The sequence below is a fragment of the Gopherus flavomarginatus genome, chromosome 1 (assembly GCF_025201925.1).
Source record: "Gopherus flavomarginatus isolate rGopFla2 chromosome 1, rGopFla2.mat.asm, whole genome shotgun sequence".
In the NCBI taxonomy this organism is placed as follows: Eukaryota; Metazoa; Chordata; order Testudines; family Testudinidae; genus Gopherus; species Gopherus flavomarginatus.
The window spans coordinates 362,837,946-362,860,958 of record NC_066617.1 but is presented as its reverse complement, the minus strand read 5'-3'; the positions used below and the strand labels follow the sequence as shown (position 1 = coordinate 362,860,958).

At 41.8% G+C, this 23,013-nt stretch overlaps 1 protein-coding gene across 4 annotated transcripts in view; it reads left to right on the top strand.

The window, feature by feature from the left end:
* C2CD3 (C2 domain containing 3 centriole elongation regulator) overlaps positions 1-23,013 on the top strand; it is a 78,057-nt gene that overhangs the window by 37,729 nt on the left and 17,315 nt on the right. For 3 of the 4 annotated variants that reach the window (XM_050930233.1, XM_050930252.1, XM_050930263.1), the window contains 8 exons: positions 6,181-6,319; positions 10,113-10,177; positions 14,307-14,512; positions 15,225-15,355; positions 16,852-17,016; positions 17,618-17,835; positions 19,787-20,855; positions 22,375-22,483. In XM_050930233.1, coding sequence (XP_050786190.1) covers positions 6,181-6,319; positions 10,113-10,177; positions 14,307-14,512; positions 15,225-15,355; positions 16,852-17,016; positions 17,618-17,835; positions 19,787-20,855; positions 22,375-22,483 — 2,102 coding nt within the window. The remainder of the gene's footprint in view (positions 1-6,180; positions 6,320-10,112; positions 10,178-14,306; positions 14,513-15,224; positions 15,356-16,851; positions 17,017-17,617; positions 17,836-19,786; positions 20,856-22,374; positions 22,484-23,013) is intronic. The other variant, XM_050930242.1, reaches the window with a different exon arrangement.

Here is a 23,013-nt window from a genome sequence, read left to right as displayed (position 1 = left end):
GACAGGATACTGAGCTAGGTGGACCTTTGGTCTGACCCAGTATGGATGTTCTTATCTGAATCCCCCCTGGCCTGGTCCACACTACAGCGTTAAATCGATTTAACGCTGTACCCATCCACACTACAAGGCACTTTAAATCGATTTTAAGGGCTCTTAAAATCGATTTCTGTACTCCTCAACGAGAGGAGTAACCCTAAAATCGATATTACTATATTGATTTAAGGTTAGTGTGGACGGAAATCGAAGTTATTGGTCTCATTCTTTTACTGAGCTACCCAGAGTGCACCGCTCCGGAAATCAATGGTAGCCTAGGACCATGGATGCACACCACCGAATTAATGTGCCCTAGTGTGGACGCGTAAAATCGATTTTATAAAACCGGTTTTCATAATTTCAATTTTATGCTGTAGTGTAGACGTGGCCCCTGTAGCCTTATGTTAATTACCTGTTGATTAACTAACATTATAGTGGTGGGAACTATGATTTGTGAGGATTTCTGGAGATAGAGATGAGGAAAGTAAGAAAAGAGGGGGGAGAATGAGAATAACATAGAGTGGGCGAGGGAGAGCAAAAACAAGCAAGAAATAATCAGATGAAGGGGTTACAGTGAAAACTGAAAGGAGGAGCGTTCAGGGAAAGGATGGATGGGAGATGAGAGAACATAAAGGAAAGAGAATGGGCCAGGAGGGAGGGAAATGAATGGAAACAGAGAGGAGGTTGGCAGAGAGGAAAGGGGAAGGAAAGGAGGGAGGTGGGAGTAGTTGCAGAAGACAGGATCCTCCTTAGTGCTGCTTGAGCTCTTCCTGACAGTGACAACCCCTAGCAAAAAGCAAAACTTGAAAAACATTAGCTTTGCCATAGACTGCCAAGGCAGATTGGACGTTTTATTTAGCTCTGTCCCTACATGTGAAGAGACATCTGGCTACTCATATATTACAGACAGGTTTGCCAGCTTATCTAAGCGTATGTGTATTATCCACAGGCAATATCTGAGCTGCACCATCCACAATCCTGCCCAGGATAGCAACATTTGTGGTGCCCATTTAAGTTTTAAGTTCTTTGTACATTTGTAAGAGAAGCAGACTGAACTCTGAAATGCTTCTTGTGTGTGGAGGAAGAAACTCCATTCCCCGATGGAATTCACAGGCAGGAATCTTCAGGCAAGCAGAATTACAGACGGTTTATGTGGCTGTTCACAGAAAGTGTGAAACTGCCATTTTGGTAGATGCAGTAGCATTCTCCTACATTAAAATGATTTAAAATCAGGGGCATAGTGCAATAGCTGCTTACCTTGTTGTTAGCATGATAGTCAGTGGATCCTAATGAGATGCTTCTCACACAGCCTTCTTCCTGATCCTTCATTGGAAATCCTGTGGCAAGGAGTTCAGTTCAGTTCACCAGAAGAAAAGTTGAATATATTTTTCCTGCTGATCTTGCCAGGAGCCCAAGTGCTGTATCTAATTTGTGTAAAATGCAGCAGGCTGCTTAAACCACCCTTATTTTTTTATGTGGAGTGCAGCCCACAGAGGCACTCTGATAGCATACTAGGACATGTCACTGTTATGGGCTCTGCCATCTATGGAAAGATGAGGGTGATATAGGCTGTCTTTTGATCACTGTTGGCTTCTAGTGTTGATGTGGAACTCATTTCTAAAGTCTATTAATATGTGAATGCCCTGAAAATGAGCCCTCTGATAAATACTACGTCCAGGTCATCTCCAGGAAAAAAAGCACACTTTTGTTTGCTGTTGTCACAGCAAATTGCAGGGATTTCTTAAATAGCAATCTGTGTGCAAGAAGGGAACAAATTATCTACAAAGGCATTAACTGAGTTTAGAAAGCACCAGAGGGACATGGGGAGACAAAAATTGCCAAAGACAAGAGAAATCTTGTCAATACTGGGGAAGAAAAAAATATCAATTTGGACCTTGTCATAAACAGATAGCTAAGGGTTAACGTCTCTTTCACCTGGAAATAAGTATCTGAAGCACCTGACCAGAGGACCAATCAGGAAACAGGATTTTTTCAACTCTGGGTGGAGGGAAGTTTGTGTGTGAGTCTTTTGTTCTTGGTTCTTCTGTCTGCCTGTATGCTCTCTCAGCAATGAGGGGATTTCTATTTCCTGCTTTCTAATCTTCTGTTTCCCAGTTGTAAGTACCAAAGATCAGATAGGAATTTATATGTTCTTTTGTATTTACATGTCTATAGTTGCTGGAGTGCTTTAAATTGTATTCTTTTTAAATAAGGCTGTTTATTCATATTTCTTTTAAGCAATTGACCCTGTATTTGTCACCTTAATACAGAAAGACCATTTGTATGTATTTTTCTTTCTTTTTTATATAAAGCTTTTTTTGAAGAACTGTTGGAGTTTTTCTTTAGTGAGGGACTCCAGGGAATTGAGTCTGCAGCTCACCAGGGAATTGGTGGGAGGAAGAAGTCAGGTGGAGATCTGTGTGTGTTAGATTTACTAGCCTGACTTTGCATTCCCTCTGGGTGAAGAGGGAAGTGCTTTTGTTTCCAGGACTGGAATTAGAGAGGGTGGACTCCCTCTGCTTAGATTCACGGAGGTTGCTTCTGTGTATCTCTCCAGGAGCACCTGGATGGGGGAAGGGAAAAGATTTATTTCCCTTTGTTGTGAGACTCAAGGGATTTGGGTCTTGGGGTCCCCAGGAAAGGTTTTTGTGGGGACCAGAGTGCCCCAAAACACTCTAATTTTTTGGGTGGTGGCAGCAGTACCAGGTCCAAGCTGGTAACTAAACTTGGAGGTTTTCATGCTAACCCCCATATTTTGGACGCTAAGGTCCAAATCTGGGACTAGGTTATTGACAGACCTATCTGATGTTTAGTGCTCTGTATGATCTCAGACAATACCCTGGTTTAAATTATGAGTTTGGCCTCTCCCTTATGAGACAGAAGGGTCTTACAACAGTATAAAGGCAGCATGCTCAGTCCCCTGAAGGCAGAGAGGAGGAAGTGATCAATAGCAACTTCTCTGGCTGATAGAGGAGTGGTGTTTGGTTCCAAAGAGAGTTCTTTCCACCCTACCTTCTTGACTAAAGCCTCATCTACTAGCAAATTGTGTAGCTGTAATTCATCACCGGAACAGTTCCACTGGCGATTAGACAGCACAGTGGTAAAAAATACCCAAATTCTCTTTCTGCTACAGCTTCTACCACTGTTAGGACTACAGCATAGTGAATTACAGCTGCGAAGCTTGCTAATGATGACACCACCTAAGAAGAAGAAGAGTTGCAAAGGAGAGAGAAAATTGAGGAGTGGGAATCCTCTGTTGAAGGACCCTCCCAAAGCGCATAAATTAGGCCAGACTCATAGCGTCTCATTTTCCCAAGATAATTCAGTACAGATGACCAGAGAATATATAGCACCCAATGCTTTCCGAAGTATTTTATATTCCATGTCTTCTGGTTTTTGGAAAGTGTCCAAATTCCTAGATATGACCTTGTGTTACTGAGAATTTACATTGTTTGCCAGGGGAGCCAAACTAGGCCAAACCAATTAACTGATTACTTTATCTTTTTTCTCACAAGACCTCCCAGATTTGTAGAAAACAAAAAATTGGAGGAAGATGTTTGTGTTTCCAGTCTTGAACTATTTTTATGCAAGTCATAATAATCTGCTTGTGACAAAAGCCTTGCAAAACTTTCACCTCCACATTGCAAAATGTATGGTGTCTCTGGTAGCTCAGCTTTATGTTGTTAAGCTCCTGTCTGCAATTGTATTAAAAACAGTGTTTTCTAAAGCTTTTAGAATCCGGTTTTGCAACCACTTTAGGGAAGGCCAGTCAGGGCCCATTATCTATGGCCTTGTGGTTAAGAAAATGGGACTGGTACTCAGGAGATCAGTTGTGCTTTTGCTGTGAGATGGACCATTTCCTTTTGAGCAAATCACTTAGGCCAGAAGTTCTCAAACTGGGTGTTGTGACCCCTCAGGGGGTCGTGAGGTTATTACATGGGAGGCTCATGAGCTGTCAGCCTGCACCCCCAAGCCCCGCTTTGCCTCCAGCATTTATAATGGTGTTAAATATAAAAAAAAAGTTTTTAATTTATGAGGGGGTTGCACTCAGAGGCTTGCTGTATGAAAAGGGTCACCAATATAAAGGTTTGAGAGCCGCTGACTTAGGCCTTGTATGCTCTAGCCTTTTTTCCCCCTAAAATTTCCCACTGGTGCAGCTCCACCAGTGATAGGAGGACCAGTGGGAGAACAAGTGCAGGTGAGGTGCCAGTGGCCACCAGTGCTCTAACCGCCATGTTCATCCCTGCTCAGAGAATGTCTAGATGACACTACGGCAAAAACCTCAGAGGCTGCCAGCACCTTACTATGTCAAGAAGTCCCACATACTGCTGCCATGGGAGCTGACTGGTGGTAGAAGTGGGTGGGAGGTTTCTTTTGGGGGGCTAGTGTAGTGTAGACAGAGCTTATTTCTCTCTCTACCTCAGTTCTTTATCTATACGTGGGGTTAATACCTTATGTTACAGTAACGTTCTGAACCTAAATCCCTATTATGTAATGTTTGTGAGACATTACATAAAAAAAACTTACTAATCCTTGGACATCTTTGGCACCTTGCATTTGTCTGTCAGGTGGTGCACATTTCCTTATTTCAAGCCTGACAGGAGATGGGTTCCTGTGTTGTAATGGTTCTAAATAGTTGTGCTTGGTACAGGAACGTATTCAGTCACCAATCAGTCTGAGGGCCCTGCAGAGCCAACTCAAATCTCATAGCCTTTAAGGCCAGAAGGGACCATCATGATCATCTAGTGTGACCTCTGATACAGTGCAGGCCACAAAACCTCACCCACCCACTCCTACAGTAGGACCCTACAACTTCTGTCTGAGTTACTGAAGTCCTCAGATCTTGATTTAAAGACTTGAAGTTACAGAGAATCTACCATTTACACTAGTTCAAACCAGCAAGTGACCCATGCCACTGACGCAGAGGAAGGTGAAAACCCCCGCAGGGTCCCTGCCAGTCTGACCTGTGGAAAGTTTCTTCCTGAACCCAAATATGGTGATCAGTTAGACCCTGAGCATATGCAAGACCCACTAGCCAGACACCTGGGAAAGAATTCTCTGTAGTCACAGCCCTCCCCCTCAGTCCACTGGAGATATTTGCAAACGGCAGTCGTGAATGGGCCATATGCATTTGTAGTCAATCTCATTGTGCCATCTCCTCCATAAATGTATCCAGCTCAGTCTTAAAAACAAGTTAGGTTTTTTGCCCCCACTCCTCTCTTGGAAGGCTGTTCCAATCTTCAGTCCTCTAATGGATAGAAAACTTCATCTAATTTGAAGCCTAAACTTATCAATGGACAGTTTATATCCATTTGTTCTTGTGCCAACGTTGGCCCTTAACTTAATTTAAATAACTCCTCTCTTTCCCTGGTATGTATCTCTTTGATGTATTTATAGAGCACAGTCGTGTCTCTTCTCAGCCTTCATTTGGTCAGGCTAAACAAGAAGAGCTCCTTAAGTCTCCTCTCGTATGGTAGATTCTCCATTCCTCTGATCATCCTGGTAGCCCTTCTCTGGACCTATTCCAGATCTGGGAGAGTGAGCTGGGTTTTATTTTGGGTTGTGTATTATCCACAAAATGCTAATTAATTTCTAACTATGTGACCAGTTCGGCCCCTAGTTATACCTACAAAACCCCATTGATGAGAATGGTGTTGCTTGGGTGTAACTGAAGGCAGAATTTGCCAGGAGGAATTTTTAATACTGGTTACTGGTGAGATGAGCCAGAAATAACCCAGTTTGACTTTTGTATCCCAGGATGCATTTGCACAGCTGATAGTATTTATTTTTAAAAAAAAAAAAGGACAAATTTTTATCTGTAATCAACAATCGCAGAACCCCTGATGTCATTTTTAGAGTCACTTTCATAGTAAAGGTAGACAATAGTATTTTGCACTCCACTCATATCCTGAGTGGAGCTAGTGAATGTCAGCGACATCCTGGGTTAGCTCTGCTACCCTAAGGAAACCACCAGCTGTTAGGTTGAGCTGGCCTTTGCCATGATGCACAGTTTTTATCTTTATCACGAGGTGTAACCATTATTATCCGTAGCTAATAGGTTTGTTCTGCTGGTAACACAGTACTTTAATTTTTCAATGAAATGATTAATCATCTTCCTTATTCTAACCACAGTTCACTATATTTTAGGGAGCCCTCTCACTGAACGTGGAGTGACAGCACCCAGTAGCTATGTGACATTTGCGGTTGCTGATGCAGATGCTCCAATAGCCACTGCAATAATAGAAAACACTGACTCACCAGTTTGGGACTTTCAGCAGCAAACAAGGTATGTAATGCCTTTCAGAAGCAGACACTTTCATAGCCATGGTGTCTGGTAGTCCACTGGCCAGACAATGAATGAATAGATGCACTTAGCAAAGTGGTCCTCCAGTAACTGGACCTGCCCTGTTATGATTCCTGCATGTTATTTTATCACCACTCACAGTTTTATGCAAGTCCCTTTGTGGTCCAGAAGCAGCAGCTTTAACCAAGTAAACACAGTGAGGCTTTCTCTGGCCAAAGCAGTAGGAGCCTTGCTAAGCTTGTCGCAGCTGAAAATCCATGTTTGCATATCTTAGAGTAGCTCTAGTGCCTATAGTATCTGGACTGAGTTGTACGAGGGAAGGTATGCTCTGGGCTAAAACACAGGACCAGGAGTCAGACCTGTATTTTATTTCTGGCTGTACCATAAATTTCTCATGTAATATTGGGCAAGACATTTAACATCTCTGCGCTTCAGTTTCCCCACCTGTAAAATGGAGCTCATAACATTTTTCTGCCTCACAGGGCTGTTGTGAGGATTAATTCATTAATGTTAGTGAAGTTCTTTGCACTTTCATAGCACTTTTATGTCTTTGTATTAAGTTTGTACAATGCCTAGAACAATGGGGTCCTGGTCCATGGCTGTGGTTTTTAGGCCACAATACAATTAATAAATAACTTACACTAGTACAATTTGGTGGGGATCTCATGGTTTCTGCAAAGTTGTGAAGTCAGGTGTTCGAATTAAATCTGAAGCAGTTGCCATTAGGATTTTCTAAACTAGAAGTGACCGACCACCATGAATCAGTAAATAAAATATCTTTTTATTGTTGTACGCAGTGTTGTTGTAACATATTGGTCCCAAAATATTAGAGAGAGAAGGTGGGTGAGGTAATACCTTTTATTGGACCAACTTCTGTTAGTGAGAGAGAGAAGCTTTGGCACTTACACAGAGCTCTCTGGATGAACTCATCTCTCTCAGGAACAGAAGTTGGTCCAATAAAAGATGTTACCTCTCCCACATTGTTTCTCAATAAATAAACTGTATTTAGCATGTTAGGTGCTAACTTGTCAGTCATAGACTGCGTGGAAATTATACCAGTGACTGCACAGAGAGAGGTTTGCTGGCTAGACAGTTGTTTTTATAATGCAGAGACCAGTCAGGGTACATCTACACTACGGGATTATTCTGATTTTACATAAACCGGTTTTATAAAACAGATTGTATAAAGTCGAGTGCACGCGGCCACACTAAGCACATTAATTCGGCAGTGTGCATCCATGGTCCAAGGCTAGCTCGATTTCCGGAGCATTGCACTGTGGGTAGCTATTCCATAGCTATGCCATAGTTCCTGCAGTCTCCCCCGCCCCTTAGAATTCTGGGTTGAGAGCCCAGTGGCTGATGGGGCAAAAATTATTGTCACGGGTGGTTCTGGGTAAATGTCGTCAGTCATTCCTTCCTCCAGGAAAGCAACGGCAGACAATCATTTCGCGCCCTTTTTCCCTGGATTGCCCTGGCAGACGCCATAGCACGGCAACCATGGAGCCCATTCAGCTTTTTTTTTTTTTTTTACAGTCACCGTATGTGTACTGGATGCCGTGGACAGAGGCGATACTCCAGCGCTACACAGCAGCATTCATTTGCTTTTGCATGATAGCAGAGATGGTTACCAGTCGTTCTGTACCGTCTGCTGCCAGTGTAATTTGGCAATGAGATGACGGTTATCTGTCCTTCTGTGCTGTCTACTGCTATCATGAGTGCCCCTGGCTGAGATTGGCCGGGGGTGCAAAAGCAAAACTGGGAATGACTCCACTAGTCAATCCCTCCTTTATGGTTTCTAAAAATAGTCAGTCCTGCCTAGAATATGGGGCAAACGTACTAGAGAAGCAGTGTATCAGAGAGTACAGCTGCTCTGTGTCAGATCCCGCAGAAATGATGCACTACAGGCCATTCACGGGGAGTGCCCCTGCAACAACCCCACCCGTTGCTTCCCTTCTCCCCCAACCTTCCTGGGCTACCGTGGCAGTGTCCCCCCCCATTTGTGTCATGAAGTAATAAAGAATGCAGGAATAAGAAACACTGAGTTTTTAGTGACATAAAATGAGGGAGAGGCAGCCTCCCAGTGCTATGATAGTCCAGGCAGGACATTAAGCAGTGTGGGGGAGAGGAGCCCAGCATCCCACTGCTGTGATAGTCCGGGCAGTAAGGAATCTTTTCTTTTCACATGAAAGGGAGGGGGCTGATTGAAGCTCAGCCCCCAGTTGCTATGATGAAGACGGTTACCAGCCGTTCTGTACCATCTACTGGGAATGACCGGGAGTCATTCCTATTTTCACCCAGGCGCCCCCAGCCAGCCTTACCTGAAGCCAGCCAGGAGCACTCACGGGTTGATAAGAAGGACGGTTACCAGTCCTACTGCACCGTCTGCCACCGGGGAGGGGAGAGGAGCGGATACTTCTCTTCACTGCTGCAGCATCGTGTCTACCAGCAGCATTCAGTAGACATAGGGTGACATTGAAAGAAGTCAAGAAATCATTTCTTTCCCTTTTCTTTCACGTGGGATGGGGGAGTAAATTGACGAGCTATTCCCTGAACCACGCCGGACAATGTGTTTGAACCTACAGGCATTGGGAGCTCAGCCAAGAATGCAAATACTTTTCGGAGACTGCTGGGGACTGTGGGATAGCTGGAGTCCTCAGTACCCCCTCCCTCCCTCCATGAGCATCCATTTGAGTCTCTGGCTTCCCGTTACGCTTGTCACGCAGCACTGTGTAGCCTGTAGATTTTTTTTTTTCAAACGCTTTGGCATTTCGTCTTCTGTAACGGAGCTTTGATAGAACTGATTTGTCTCCCCATACAGCAATCAGATTCAGTATCTCCTGTACGGTCCATGCTGGAGCATTTTTTGGATTTGGGACTGCATTGCCACCTGTGCTGGTCAAAGCTCCACGCTGGGCAAACAGGAAATGAAAATCAAAATTTCGCGGGGCTTTTCCTGTTTACCTGGCCACTGCATCCGAGCTGAGATTGCTGTCCAGAGCGGTCACAGTGGTGCACTGTGGGATACCGCCTGGAGGCCAATACTGTCGATTTGCGGCCACACTAACCCTAATCCGATATGGTAATACCGATTTCAGCGCTACTCCTCCCGTCGGGGAGGAGTACAGAAACCGATTTAAAGAGCCCTTTATATCGATATAAAGGGCCTCATAGTGTGGACGGGTACAGCGTTAAATCGGTTTAACGCTTCTAAAATCGGTTTAAACGCGTAGTGTAGACCAGGCCTCTTTCAGACATTGATACCTGCAGTTACAAGTTTTATTCTCTAAGGTTATTTGTGGTCAGAGCCAATCTTGAATACTAGAAATATGCCAAGTGACCCGAAAATGCTTTGGGGAAGTAAGGGATTTTGTCTCATCACTATTTTGGGAAGATGTTTTTTCAGAAATTAGGTTAGAGTGTTTCAAGTGGCCATCTTAATCTTTATTAAAAATTTGCTACTCTAGTGCTTGATAGTATTTTCACAGTTCTCTTTTTTTTTTCCCCTGCTGTTTTCACTACCCTAATTTAAAAAAATTTTAGAACAAGGAAAAAAAAAACTTACTCCTTGGGTAAGCAGAAAACAAGCCCATGTAGCGGTAATTATGTACATTGCACTTTTAATGGCCTAGACTGGGTTTTTTTCCCTGTTACTCAGAGAATACTTTTCATAAGGTAGACAAAATGTTATTGAAATTCCAGAGACACTTTGCCTTGCTAGCTTCTGACAAATGTTATTGTTCTGCATAACAGATTATGATGATTTTATTCTTAATAGACTATCCAAAGAACTTCTGTTGGATCCACAACAAACCCTGGTCTTCAAAGTATGGCATAAAGCAGGTAAACCACCATGGTGCAATGCAGAGAAGCCCCTGGTTCAGAGCACAGAGTGGGTAATTGGGCTCCTTCCAACAGATGGAGACAGGAATTTCAAAGACATTAGTGGCCTCTCCCTAGGAGAGGGCTATACTAGCTAAGCAGTCCCATTCATTTCCTGTCTTGCCAAAGTCCCTCCAACTGTGAGAAGCTTTTAGCTAGTTTTAGGGTATGGCTACACTTGCACTTCAAAGCGCCTCTACGGCTGCGGCACTGTTTACACTGAGGCTTTACAGCACTGTATCTTGCAGCGCTCGGGGGGTGTTTTTTTCACACTCCTGAACGCGAAAGTTGCAGCGCTGTAAAGCACCAATGTAGCCATGGCCTTAGTTAAGTTTAGGTTTCAAACCTTGCTTCTCACCAAGTTTAAGTTGACAGGATTTTAGAAGTCAGATTTTCCTGGGGAGGAGGGATGGATTATTATTTCTCTTCTTCCTTCTATTTGTTCCTTCCAGAGTTAGTTGAAGAGTGTTCTGCAATGGCTTACAAACTCCAGTGTCTCCTGCTTTCAGCAGAGGCAGATATCATCCTGCTAATTTATGGCCTCAGTCCCATTTCTCTCCAGAGCCTCATTTTAGGCTTTTTTTGTGGGCCTTCCCCATATCCTTAGGAAATCATGTAAGGCCAGGTTCTTACCTGCTCTCATATGTACCAGGCTCATCTCATCAGCCTGAGAGCCTTTAACCCAGCAGCCCTCAAATCCTTACAAATCCAAGCAATTCTAACAGGAGATGTTTGTTTGATTTTCCCTGATTTACTACTTACAGGCATGATTTAAAATAGAATCTGATTTACAGATAAAGATTACAGGTCTGTCAGAAGGTAAACTACTTTGATCCTCTGCCACAGCTACTCAGGGCTGGACTCCTTTGCCCATTATTACCAAAATGTAACCAAATACTTTTATAGCAGCATGAACATACTTTAAAAAATGATGTTATAGCCAATATTAGCATTTATCGGAACAGTTGGAAGCATTTGGCCATAGACCTTGTGCCTGGCAACTTACCTAAGTCTGTAGGTATTCACTTTATCCACACATCCTGTTTGTTGTTACAATGCCAAAGGTACTCACTGTCCCTGTTTCTGTTTGCTCATGTCATTGTTAAACCAGATCCTCCAATATTTAATTGCTACAAAACAAATTTAAGTTAAAGAAATGCTGTGATGTTGGGGAGATAGCTGCATTTTATTATTTTTTCTCTCCAGTGCTGACTCAAAATACTAATTTTTTAAAATGTATTAAAGTTTAGCTGACTGATTTTTGCCACAAAAACTTTTATTTTGAGTCTTCAAAAAGTGCACAAGCCTGATAGACTTTTGTCCTATTGTTAGAAAACTTCCATTAGCCATTGACAAAATTTCTGCTAAAAGTTTCCCCCGCCTCCCCCCCCAAACAGAACAACTTGAACTGCTGGAGTAACCCAAACAATGTCCTCTTTTGTGTTTGCTGGCAGGATTGTTTGTCCCTGTACCTGCTGACATGTGCAGGAGAGAACAGACAAGTTACTGCAATAAACATAACAGTGTAACAATAATCACACACAGGCATTTTAAAAGCTCTTTGAAAATGAAAAGGGAATATCAGTTGGTAAATAGAACCAAAAGAAATCCTAGATCCAGAAGAAGGTCATGGAGCTCCACAAATTGGCCTTAAAAGTTTTTTTTTCAACTCTCTCGTTTTCCTTTACTCCTCTGTTTTTTCAAAATGTGTTTACTTTTTCCTTCAACTGTTCAAGCTATCCATGCCTCTTGCATCACTAGCCTTTCTGATATCTCAGTTCATACATGTATAACCCTTCGTGTAATAACAGAGGTGAAGTGAAGGCATTGTACCTGCCAAAGCAGGAGTTCAGGCCCTCAAGTTACTGTACTTTAAATTCTTACACTCATCTAAGTGCTGGTAATGTCAACAACTGCAATAGCAACAATGAGTTTTTGCAGCTAAGGGGAAGAGCGGAGAACTGGTTTTAAAATGCATTTGTGATTTTTCAAGTCTAAACATGTCTTTGACTAATGATTAGAGATCTTGAATGGTCTCTGGTACATCTGTTTTCTAAATAATTTCAATGGGCTCAAGTTAATGGGTATAGTTATTTAGTATTTCAAATCTACGCCTGCACCCCTACTCATTTCCTTATGTTTTTGGAAGCCCCCTGATTCCTTGGTGGTCTGCTGAGGTGTCACGCAGCATCATTCCAACTGTTCCTACCTGGAGTGAAGTAGAAATGGACAGACCTACAGCTCCCATATCACTAACCATCTATGTTACTTGCGGCCGTAGTACACTTCTGTGTAAACAAATCATTTATACCTGTTCTGGAACTGTAGCATGCTAGGTGACACTGTTAGCCCACCAGAGAGTGAAACCTGGGATGGAATAGGAAAGCTCGACTTCCTTTTGGACTAAATCTGCAAGACACTAGAGCAGGGATCGGCAGCCTTTTAGAAATGATGTGCCGAGTCTTCATTTATTCACTCTGATTTAAAGATTTGTGTGCCAGTAATACATTTAAACATTTTTAGAAGGTCTCTTTCTATAAGTCTATAATATATAACTAAACTATTGTTGTATGTAAAGTAAATAAGCTTTTTAAAATGTTTAAGAATCCTCATTTAAAATTAAATTAAAATGCAGATCGCCCCAGACCAGTGGCCAGAATCCGGGCAGTGTGAGTGCCACTGAAAATCAGCTTGTGTGCCACCTTTGGCATGCATGCCATAGGTTGCCTACCCCTGCCCTAGAGGCTTACCTAGACTTTCTGCCAGGCAGGGAAAGGCTTTGTGAGTGCAATAGCAGTTTTTAGATAACCCTTAATACATGGGTCCTTCACTGTATCTATTTCAATTTCTTTAACACTGCTGCTATTTTGAACAAGGGAAATATTTAATAGAATAATTAACATGATGTTAAACTAGACAGAAGGACAGAATTATTAGTCTCCAGATGCCTCTCTGACTATTCCTCTTGGATGTGCCCCCTGCAACCCAAACTCAGTCTCTCCAGAACTGAATTCCTGATTTTTGCCTCCTTTCTCTATCACTGTCACCAGCTCCACTAACCTTTCTGTCTCCCAGGCTCACAGCTTTGGTTTAATCTTGGCATCTCTCTTCTTCTCCCCCTTCATAAGCGATTTCTTGGTAGGTCCCATTACTCCTCATCACCATAGTCTGCCCTTTCTTCACTGTCCCCACCACCAAAACCACTTGTCTGGGCCTGGGTCACTTTCTTCTTGATTATTGTAACCTGCTTTCCGACCACCCTGCTTATGTGCTCAGACTCTTGCATTCTATCCAAAAGTCCACTTCCTTCCCTGACCACTCCAGTCACGTCACTGCTTCCTCACATACCTTCCTCATCTTTCTGTTTTTGAGAACATCATATTCAGGCTCCTTGTCCTCAGCTTTAAGGCTGTATGTAATCTTGTTACCACACATCTCTGACATTTCTCCCTCCATTCGTCCCTATGTTGTTGCTTTACAGCTTCCTTCTTTTCCTCCTTCCCCATCTTAGGCCATGGCTACACTGGCGTTTTATAGCGCTGCAACTTTCGCGCTCAGGGGTGTGAAAAAAACACCCCCGAGCGCTGCAAGATACAGCACTGTAACGCTCCCAGTGCTGCAAGCTACACCCGTAGAGGATGTGTAGTACGTGCAGTGCTGGGAGAGCTCTCTCCCAGTACTGGTGCTGCAACCACACTCGAAAATTCAAAGCGCTGCCGCGGCTTTGAAGTGCAAGTGTAGCCAGACCAGACATTTCATGTCTACACTCCTATTCCCGCCTGCATTTGAAACCTTTTCCCTCTCCTTGTCCAGAAGACATCCTGTCCTCTCCTTCAACCCCTCCTAAAAACCCATTCCTTCCAGGTGTTGTTTCTACTTTGTTCTCAGCCTTCAGAATCCCCACTCCCTGTTTATCTGAACTTGGCCTTTGCCTTTTGTGTTCTCTGCTTACTATATGCTTTTTGAGGTTTGCTCTGCAAAGCTGGGTAAAGTTTCAGGGCTGTGTAACTGATTGTTTTAAACTGTGCAAATGTTACACTTGCACACCTTAGTTTTAACCCCGTGATTTACACTCTTTCTTTCCCCACAGATGTTGAGCGAGTGATAGGATTTGCATCTGTGGATCTCTCGCCCCTTCTTTCTGGCTTCCAGTTAGTCTGTGGGTGGTACAATATTACAGACTTCAGTGGACAATGCAGAGGGCAGATTAAAGTAGCTATTTCCCCTCTTGAAAGTATAATTCATCTCAAAGAAGTAAGGCAGGCAAGGATTCGGACCAAAGCACCAGGTTCTTCAGTATGTACTCCAGTTTCTTTCTGTTCACAAATCTGATTTCGTTCCTAATAACCACCAATGAATTTTCTGGATTCACAAAGTGAAAAGTTAACTATACATACAGCATTGTGTAGTGGATTGAGCATGGCTTTACAGATGCTGGAAATTCCTGAATTCTCAATTTTAAAAACTTATTTATATTATAATAAATGTACCTAGACACCCGAGCCCCATTATTCTAGGTATTGAACAAATATCTATCAGAGAAAGTCCCTGCCCCACAGAGCTTGCAATATAAGTGAAAAAGATATGCCTGTATGAAATTATTACATGTAACATATAAGATGACTATAAACTAAAAACATATTTTTTCTCTATTTTCAGTTTCTTTACTGGTGTATTTGATAGCACTCTGCATGTAGTCAGTTTCACATAGTTGTTTAGTCAGTTTGCCCTATTGTTTCACACGGTGACAGGGGAGAGAGACTTTATTTTAACTATGAAGGTATGATTGTAAAAACATGAAAAATGGTAGCAGGACTTGTTGGTGTAGAACCTGCCTTACTTTTAACTAATGTTTATAAAACAATCCAGATTTCAAGTTGGTTTGTTCCCATTGGTCAGTCTTTGTAAAGTGCTTTGAAAACGTAAAGCAGTATATAAACTTAAGTTTATACTGTTGGTTAGTTCAGTGAAGTCTCACATTTATTTCTCCTTATTCTTGCTGTTGCAGATTCCTGCACACAGTCCTTTTTCATTCCAGGCAAGGGCCTTGTGTACTGCATTCCCCAGCTATGTTACAAGACACTCTGGACAACTGTTTAATACTTCATCAAAGGATGTTGATTTTACTACTCAGGAGCGGTAAGAAAACTGATACAAGACTATCTCTGGAATAAAATAAGAGTAAATATTTATTATTTTCAGAGCTTGAAAACTACACTGACACCTACCAGCCCAAATTCTAAGTCTGCTGACCAGGGTGAAATATACCTGGTGCCACGCCTCTCACTCCAGATCCATGCCCCTGTGATTAAAGGACTAAAACAGATGTGTGCAGTACTTGCATTTAATTTTAAGACTCAGTCAATTTTCTACTAAATATACTTTGGCATCTCTTGGGACATTCACTCAAATCTCCTGATACCAATTCCTTATTACAACATCACAGTCACTTCCCAGTGAGGCACCCAGCTGCTTCTTTCACTCCCTGTACCCCTAGATATAATGTAGTACCACTGCCAAGAGGCTGCTGTTTTCCTCTGCCCTGTTTAGTGGGATGTGGGGTAGGGATGGGTGTCTGACGTCTCTGTGTATTTTGTCATGCTTCTTTTCGTTGTCACCAAATGAGGGGTGAAGAGGCATGCCCAGATTGCACATCCCTGAGACTGGCTTTGGTAGACACCCTGCAGTAATTTCTGCTTACTCTTGCTAAAAACAGATGCTATGGGGACATCCCTTTTGTTCATAGCTGTTACTAGCAGTAACTGCAGCTCACACTGAGCAAATGGAAGAAAGAGGATTAATTCATGGCCTGCTTGTTTAGAGTATGTGGAAGGTAATCCTTCTTCCTAGAAGCAGCCTGCTAGGCAAGGTTTTATTTACTCTGTTGAAGTTTGCAAAGAGTACCGGCACCGGCAAATAGTGCTCCTTCTTCATCTGAATAACTGGCTGTTTAGATCCAGATTGGTCCTTGCAAGCTGGCACCTATATCTGTGGGCTGCACTTCTGTGTTAAAAAGGAAGATGTCTGCAATCTACTCTATTATGATGCGAATTAGGTGCAGTTCTCAGACTTTTTGTGAATTCCTAATGCCATTCTTGCCAAATTTTGCATGCTCTGGGCTTAATCCATTAATACTTCTTTAATGATGCAGGGGGAGTATTTTTAACAGGCTTTGATATATTTAGTTGGCAGATCTTTCATAGGTAGAGATGTGCTGGTGCATGTTGTCAAAGTTAGACTCAGGGCTCACAGTTTGTCAGACCACTCTGTTTTATTAGCACAGCGCTCTGCTAATAACATCCAGATAATGTGAGCACCATGCAAGACACAAACTATCTTATTTATACAGATAAAAGGGCAAGCACTTAGCAAGATAACAAAGGAAGCAGAATCTGATAAGTTTACCTGGGATAGGCATGCATATCTTATTTCCTTACTAACTATTACTGATCTTCTGTTAATGTTTCGCCATTAGCACCCTTGTTTATGCCTAATGTTTCTTTTCCTGGCACCTGTATTTCAACATTTCTTATTTCTACTTAAAGGTACATACAACATTTCTTTAATCCATTCTTATTTTTACAATTTAATTTATTCTACTTTCACAATGTATATAAATATATACCCATTTTTAGCAGAATTAGTCCAACAGAGACATGGACGCCTCGTCATGAAGAGCACATGCAAAATGTTCGCAGATTTCATGAGTCCTTGCAGCAGGTGGAAGGGAATGCACAAAGGGCTGGAAGATTAGATTCCCTGTCACATTCATCACGTACTTCACTTCTAACTGCTCTCAGGTAAAGCAAACCCTTGGCTACCGGTGTGGTGTATAGCTTTAGGTTCACAAAATAAATCTTGAAGTTTTGCAATTCTTGCATCCTCTTTTAAAATAAACTAAAATTAATATAGTAATCTTATGAAACTGCGTGTTAGTGGTATAGTACTGTAACTTAACAGCAGTATTAAAACAAGACTGGAATATTGAGGGTTGCTACAGGTTAGATTTGTCCCGCTTTGGCAGAGCTGTGAAAAGTCTCAGGACTGGAGAGAAGCAATGTTTGCAAATCAAGACTGAATACTTAGCACTATCCATCTCTGTCATCCTGTAACTTAACTTACTCTGTTACCAAAAGTCCTCTCTAAGCTAAGAGGAAAACAAACAAACCTTGTAAGCATTTTGATCACACACAAAACTCAAAGTTTTAACTGATTTACGTGAGGTTCCCTTTATTTTTTCCTGTTTGGCTAGGAAAGAATAATTTCTAGGCTGGAATCTTATGGATTAAATTTTTGGCTGGATAATAGTTTTTTAGCCTAGTTCTAAACCTTAGGAAATCAAGGTTAATTAGTCAGGTATTTATACATTATGAATCTTTGTTTCTCTTACATGGTTTACAGAAGAAACTTGACTGAGCTGGATGAGATTCAGAGATACTTCAGTCAGAAATTAACCAGCTCTTTCCCTGATGATGGCTATGGCAGCACATCAAAGAGAAATCGGGAACAGCAGGATGGGGATTGCCAAGAGTTTGGGACCAGAATAGTAGATCCTGATGGACACCATCTTTTGGAAAAATCTAGTCACTTGGTCTCTCAAGTCAGCACTCTGATCAATGGTAAGAAGTTACCTTGTTTTGAATACTTTACCAAGAGCCATGGGCACTAGGTAATCCCTTGTTTTAAATCCCCTCTGTAAAGTGGCCCCAAAACTCCTGACGCAATTTTTCCCAATCTTTAATTTTAAGACCACAAACCTCTAACAGACAACTAATTTGTGCTGGTCCCCAAGGCAGTTGCTCCAGTTCTGTAGTGGTAGTGTTGGAATCTTAGCTGACAAGCCCATTATGTAAATACAACATTAGGAAGGTGAGATTAAATAGTAGTTAGTGATTGGATTCTGTCCTGTTAATTATATTCTAGCTTACCTAAATTTCCCTATATAATTTCAGATGTATCTATTCTTCACTAGTAGTGCTGATAAATTTTGTACCACATTTTCTACAGAAGTGGATATGCAGCAGTAGTGAGTCAAGGCAAATATCTTTGCTTCCCATGGTGGTTTTAAAGTCTCCATCTCTTCACTCCACCCAACCTCTTAAACCACCTATTGACTTACTGCCCTTCCTTGGCATCATCCTTGTTACTGTTTGCAGTTAATTTCGTATTAGCCTAGTCGTCTGTGACCATTGTGATTAGCAAGTTGGCTGGGAATCCCAAGTGTCTGTTGTGCCTTTTTATAGTAAATTAGTGGGTAGAAGAGAGACTGTCATCAGTATGAAGCAGGCAGTCTGCAGTATCTACCTCTGTCTACCCTCTAGGGTTGGCACTGTGCCACCATCTCCCATGTTACAAGGCCGTTCCTTCTGGTATACAGTATTAGCATCTTGATTCTGATGCCACTTATTCCTGTTCGCTAGACTTTGCCTTCTTTGTCCTGCTCTCCTCAGTGTACTATTTTCTTTGCTTCTCTTGCCCCACCTTCCACATATCTCTCAGACGCTCTTCTTATTCTTTTTCCCAGTGTGCCCACCCTCACCCCGTCCCACTTGTCGCATCCTCTTTAAATCTTATTTTAAACCTGTTTGTCTCCAAGAGTGCTGATTTGACATTTACCCTGATGGGTTCAGCTAAATACCAGTGGCCTAATTCCTGAAAGATTTTGATGAAATGAGGTACATCTGATCTCTAACTAGAAACTAAAAATAGATTTCCATATTATTAAAATAAATTGTAAATGGCCAAGACATGGCTGTATCACAGGAGGCTAGTTATATTTAGACTCCTAGGCCAATCAACCTTTCCTTTCCCCCGCTCCCTACGTTATATAGATGATGCATGCAGCTTTTCATTTTTAATATTGAAATATATAGTTTTTGTAACCTTTGCACTGTAACAAATCAGTGTTCTCTTGTGCCTTTCAGTTGATCTAAATATTTAATTGGCAATCGTTTAAGTGGGTTCTCATTTGATTTCTAATATAGAAATAGATAGAAGCATGCAGATTGCCATCAGAGCTATGTCCTCTAGCCCTGTTCCATAGGCTTGTCGAAGCTAGTGGTAGAAAAGGTAACTAGGTGATCTAGTTCCCATCTCCTGTTTCTGGCCAATGTAGCACTGTTTCCTTGTTGCTAGTGGTTTTTGTCCAGACTGGTTATTAATGCCCCAGCAATGGAGGCTGTTCACTTTCTCTTGGGAGACTGTTCCACTAAAAGGTCTCGATGGCAGTGAGTGGAAAAAGTGAGGAAACTTTTTTCCTCATAGTCAACTTTTCTTTTCCTCAATTCCATCGCAGTACTTCTCATTATTCTGCCCTATACGCCATAAACAAATTCCCCTCCCCTTCTCAGTGTTTGCACCCTTCTGACATTTGTGAACTGTTATCAAGCACCATCCCCTTCCCATTGTTCCAATTTTTATTTGCCCAAGCTTTACATACTTAGCTCCTTTAATCATTCATTCCATATGTGGTTATTCACAAGTAGTGCAGCTATAGCTGTACTAAAGAGCAAAGATCAGAGTTGCAGCCTTCATCTCCTATATGTACTGATGCTGTTAACCATCTATCAGATTTGCAGACTATAACGAAAAATACCAAAGAATCTTCAAATGTGCTTCAAGACAATATCAGAAATTCAGGCACTAAACATGCCCTTCATGTCATATCGGGTCAAAAGGATGGAGCAGTGAGAACTGAGATGCACCAAGACCAATCAAGAATGGAATCACCAAGTGCCCACATAGATACACCATCTTTATTCTCTCTCAGAAGGTCTGCATTTGGGAGAGGTATGCTCTATGAATTTCTAGACCAAGCCGCTGCCACTGAAAACGAGCATCCTGTGTCCTTAGACCACATCCAGACAGAGGAGGATACACATGCCATCCGGTCCAACAGTGATGAAGAGTATGAAGAGGATGTCATAGAACCAAGGACTCTGAATGAAATAACTACTGTAACTGACAAAACCAGCCCCTGGTCCAGCATTGTATCTGAAGGGGAGCCAGGCCCTGACAGCCAGCCAATAGATTTGAGAAATGAGGACCAATACTCAGTGACTACTGAATGCTTACAAAAAGGAGCGAGTATAAGAAGTAGCTCTGTGTCCAGTATACTGGAGAACAACCACCCAAGTATGCCCAGCTCTGCTAGATCCTGTGCTAGTCCCTATATTGAAGAGAATGTGGCATGTGTTGTGAAAAAAGGCCTTGAAGGTCCAAACAGTGATACTGAAGCAGCTGATTCAGAACTGTTTCAGCCTGCACGTTTACCCAAAATGCATCAAGCAGATGTTGAGTCATTAGAAAAAGAGAATGTCAATCACAATAGAGCAATTGAAGCCCAAGAAGCAGAACAAGACAAAGAGTTTCATGCAATATCTGGAGAACCGTTGGATTTACCAGGCGGTGGAGATTTTGGTGTGGCCAAGACCATTGCCAGAGAAAGAAAGGAGAAAAGCAGTGAGTATTTAGATGCAGACTATCAAGGTGAGGAAGGAAGTGAGTCTGATGAAGGGACGCATATTCAGAATTTATCTGCCCAGTCAGAGTCTACAAGAAATAGCGGGAGCTGCTCTGATGAGAGCCTGGAGGACCTGCCTGAAGAGTCAGAAAAGTCTGTGAAACCTAGTATTGTGTTGTATCCTTTGTCTTTTTCATCAAGTGCAGATTGCATGCTAAGAAATAGTGAGTGGCTCTATTAGAATGTAATTGGTGATCACCACCACTATGATTTGGGTTACATTTTCCTTTTAAACCTCTTTTGGGAGGTGTAAAATTTATCTGCCGGTATAAAGTTTAACAGGCAAGGATTCAACCTAACCAAATTGTGTGTCGTACCAATTTTTGTGTGTGAACTTTCAAGCTCTTGTTTTAGCCATTGTCTGGCAAAATGCTTCTTGTTTACACTGCTCCTTTTTTCCTGATTAATTTAAACTAATGTTAAAGCTGGATGGAAACTGATGGATCCCCAAACACTGGGATCCCATGTTGGTCTGTCACTTGTAAGCAAATTAGTGTTAGTTAACCAGAGGGTTAGTCCACTTTAATCAAAAACTTAATTTTCAATAACAGTTGGCAATTAATACATGATCAATTCCAACCCTGCCTGCCCCCTTCCACCTGCCAGTGTCTTCCCAAACACTACGTGGAGCAAACTGGATGCAGCTTTCTTTAATGGGAAAACTTGTGTCTCGAACAACTCTGTTGTGCATAGGTTTAACAATAGTCCCCCAATTAAAGTCCTCTTATAAAGTGCATGTGTTGTAATACTTGGGCACAATTGAATGGATTAGGGTCACAGTTTTAGTCCTAACTTGTAGTACTTTTGGAAGTGTCAAAATTATCAAATTTAGTTTTATTGCAGCCAGTAGCACCTTGTATTGTGATCCTAGGAGACTTCACAATTTGGTCCTGGCTATTATTTGAATGGGAGATCTCCAAGGAATACCTGGGAGCTGTAGGAAGTGGGGATTCAGTATGTAGCATTCTTCCCACTTAAACCAGAATTGATGTCCCAGCAGCGTATTGGGAAGCATTCTTCTGCTGTCATTCAGGTGATCTATAATAGGGCTCCTGATCATTTGTGGCCATTAATTCCCATAACACTTTTGCAAGGATTAGGCATATTCATCTCAGCATCTCAATCACATTTCAGTCTGGCTAATTACATCCTGCCTACTTGCATTTTTCCGAACAGCTTGAACTGAAAGCTGTTTTTCACTTCTTGCCAACAAAACAATTATGTAATGTTGATGTGCGCTATTGCAGCTTGCCATGTTTCCTTTATTTTAAAAGTGACTTAAATAACTTTCTTTTTTTAATTAATGAAAAAGAGTTGCCACATTTCAGTAATGGTCAAAGTAATACCTGTATTTCACATATCACCTTTTTGTAAAGCATGTTGGATTTTTCAGAATAAAGCTCTACAGGAGTGTCATATTACATTAATGTTCTGTACTCTGTGGAGCTATGCAACAGAACTGAGTGATCTGAATGATATAGTGTTCAGAAATTTAAAAATAAATTGGTTTTATTTAGAAAATGATGGATCTGTTAAGAACAGCTTTTGTGATGATGCTGAATCCAAATGCATAACTACAGAGTTTTCTATAATTGTAAAACACTGCAAGATGTTATTGCTTAACAGCTCTGTTCAGACCAGATCCTATTGTCATTCCTAACTTTTTTCTTCCACCCCAACATTTGGAAGTCTCCATGAGAATGCTCAATATTTCTTCTTCTTGCCCATCTGCCACAGCTAATAAAGTAAGTACAGTATGGTGAACTCTTAATCTTTTACAGTTCTATCTAAATGACAGCCCTCCTCCCTGACAAGATGTTAAATGGAAGTTCCTTCTGCTGTTCTTTGGCTTTCAAGTTTTACATAAGAGATCCCATAGCAGTTTTCAAAAAGGGTAGGTGTGAACCTGGTTGTTCATGATGAACGTTTCCCCTCTCAATGGAACCACTTTCCAGTGTTTGAGGCTGTGTTAGCTATGGTATTCCAGCATATATAATAGCTACTATATTTGCCTATGTAGTCATTGTTCTGATTCTCCTGTCACACTGGGGCACATCAGAAATAATTCCATTGAAGTCTATGAGATCTGCAGATGCTCAGCACTTCTTAAAATCAGGCCATTCCTACCTAGGCACCGAAATTCATACTAAGGCACATAACTTTAAATACCCAGCTCCTAAAACTGAATCTATAATTACTGCTAACACAGTTATGCTTTTTAGGTCAAAGGACTCTGGGCTTAACAGGTGTGTTTACAGCAGAGAGTTGCTCTGAT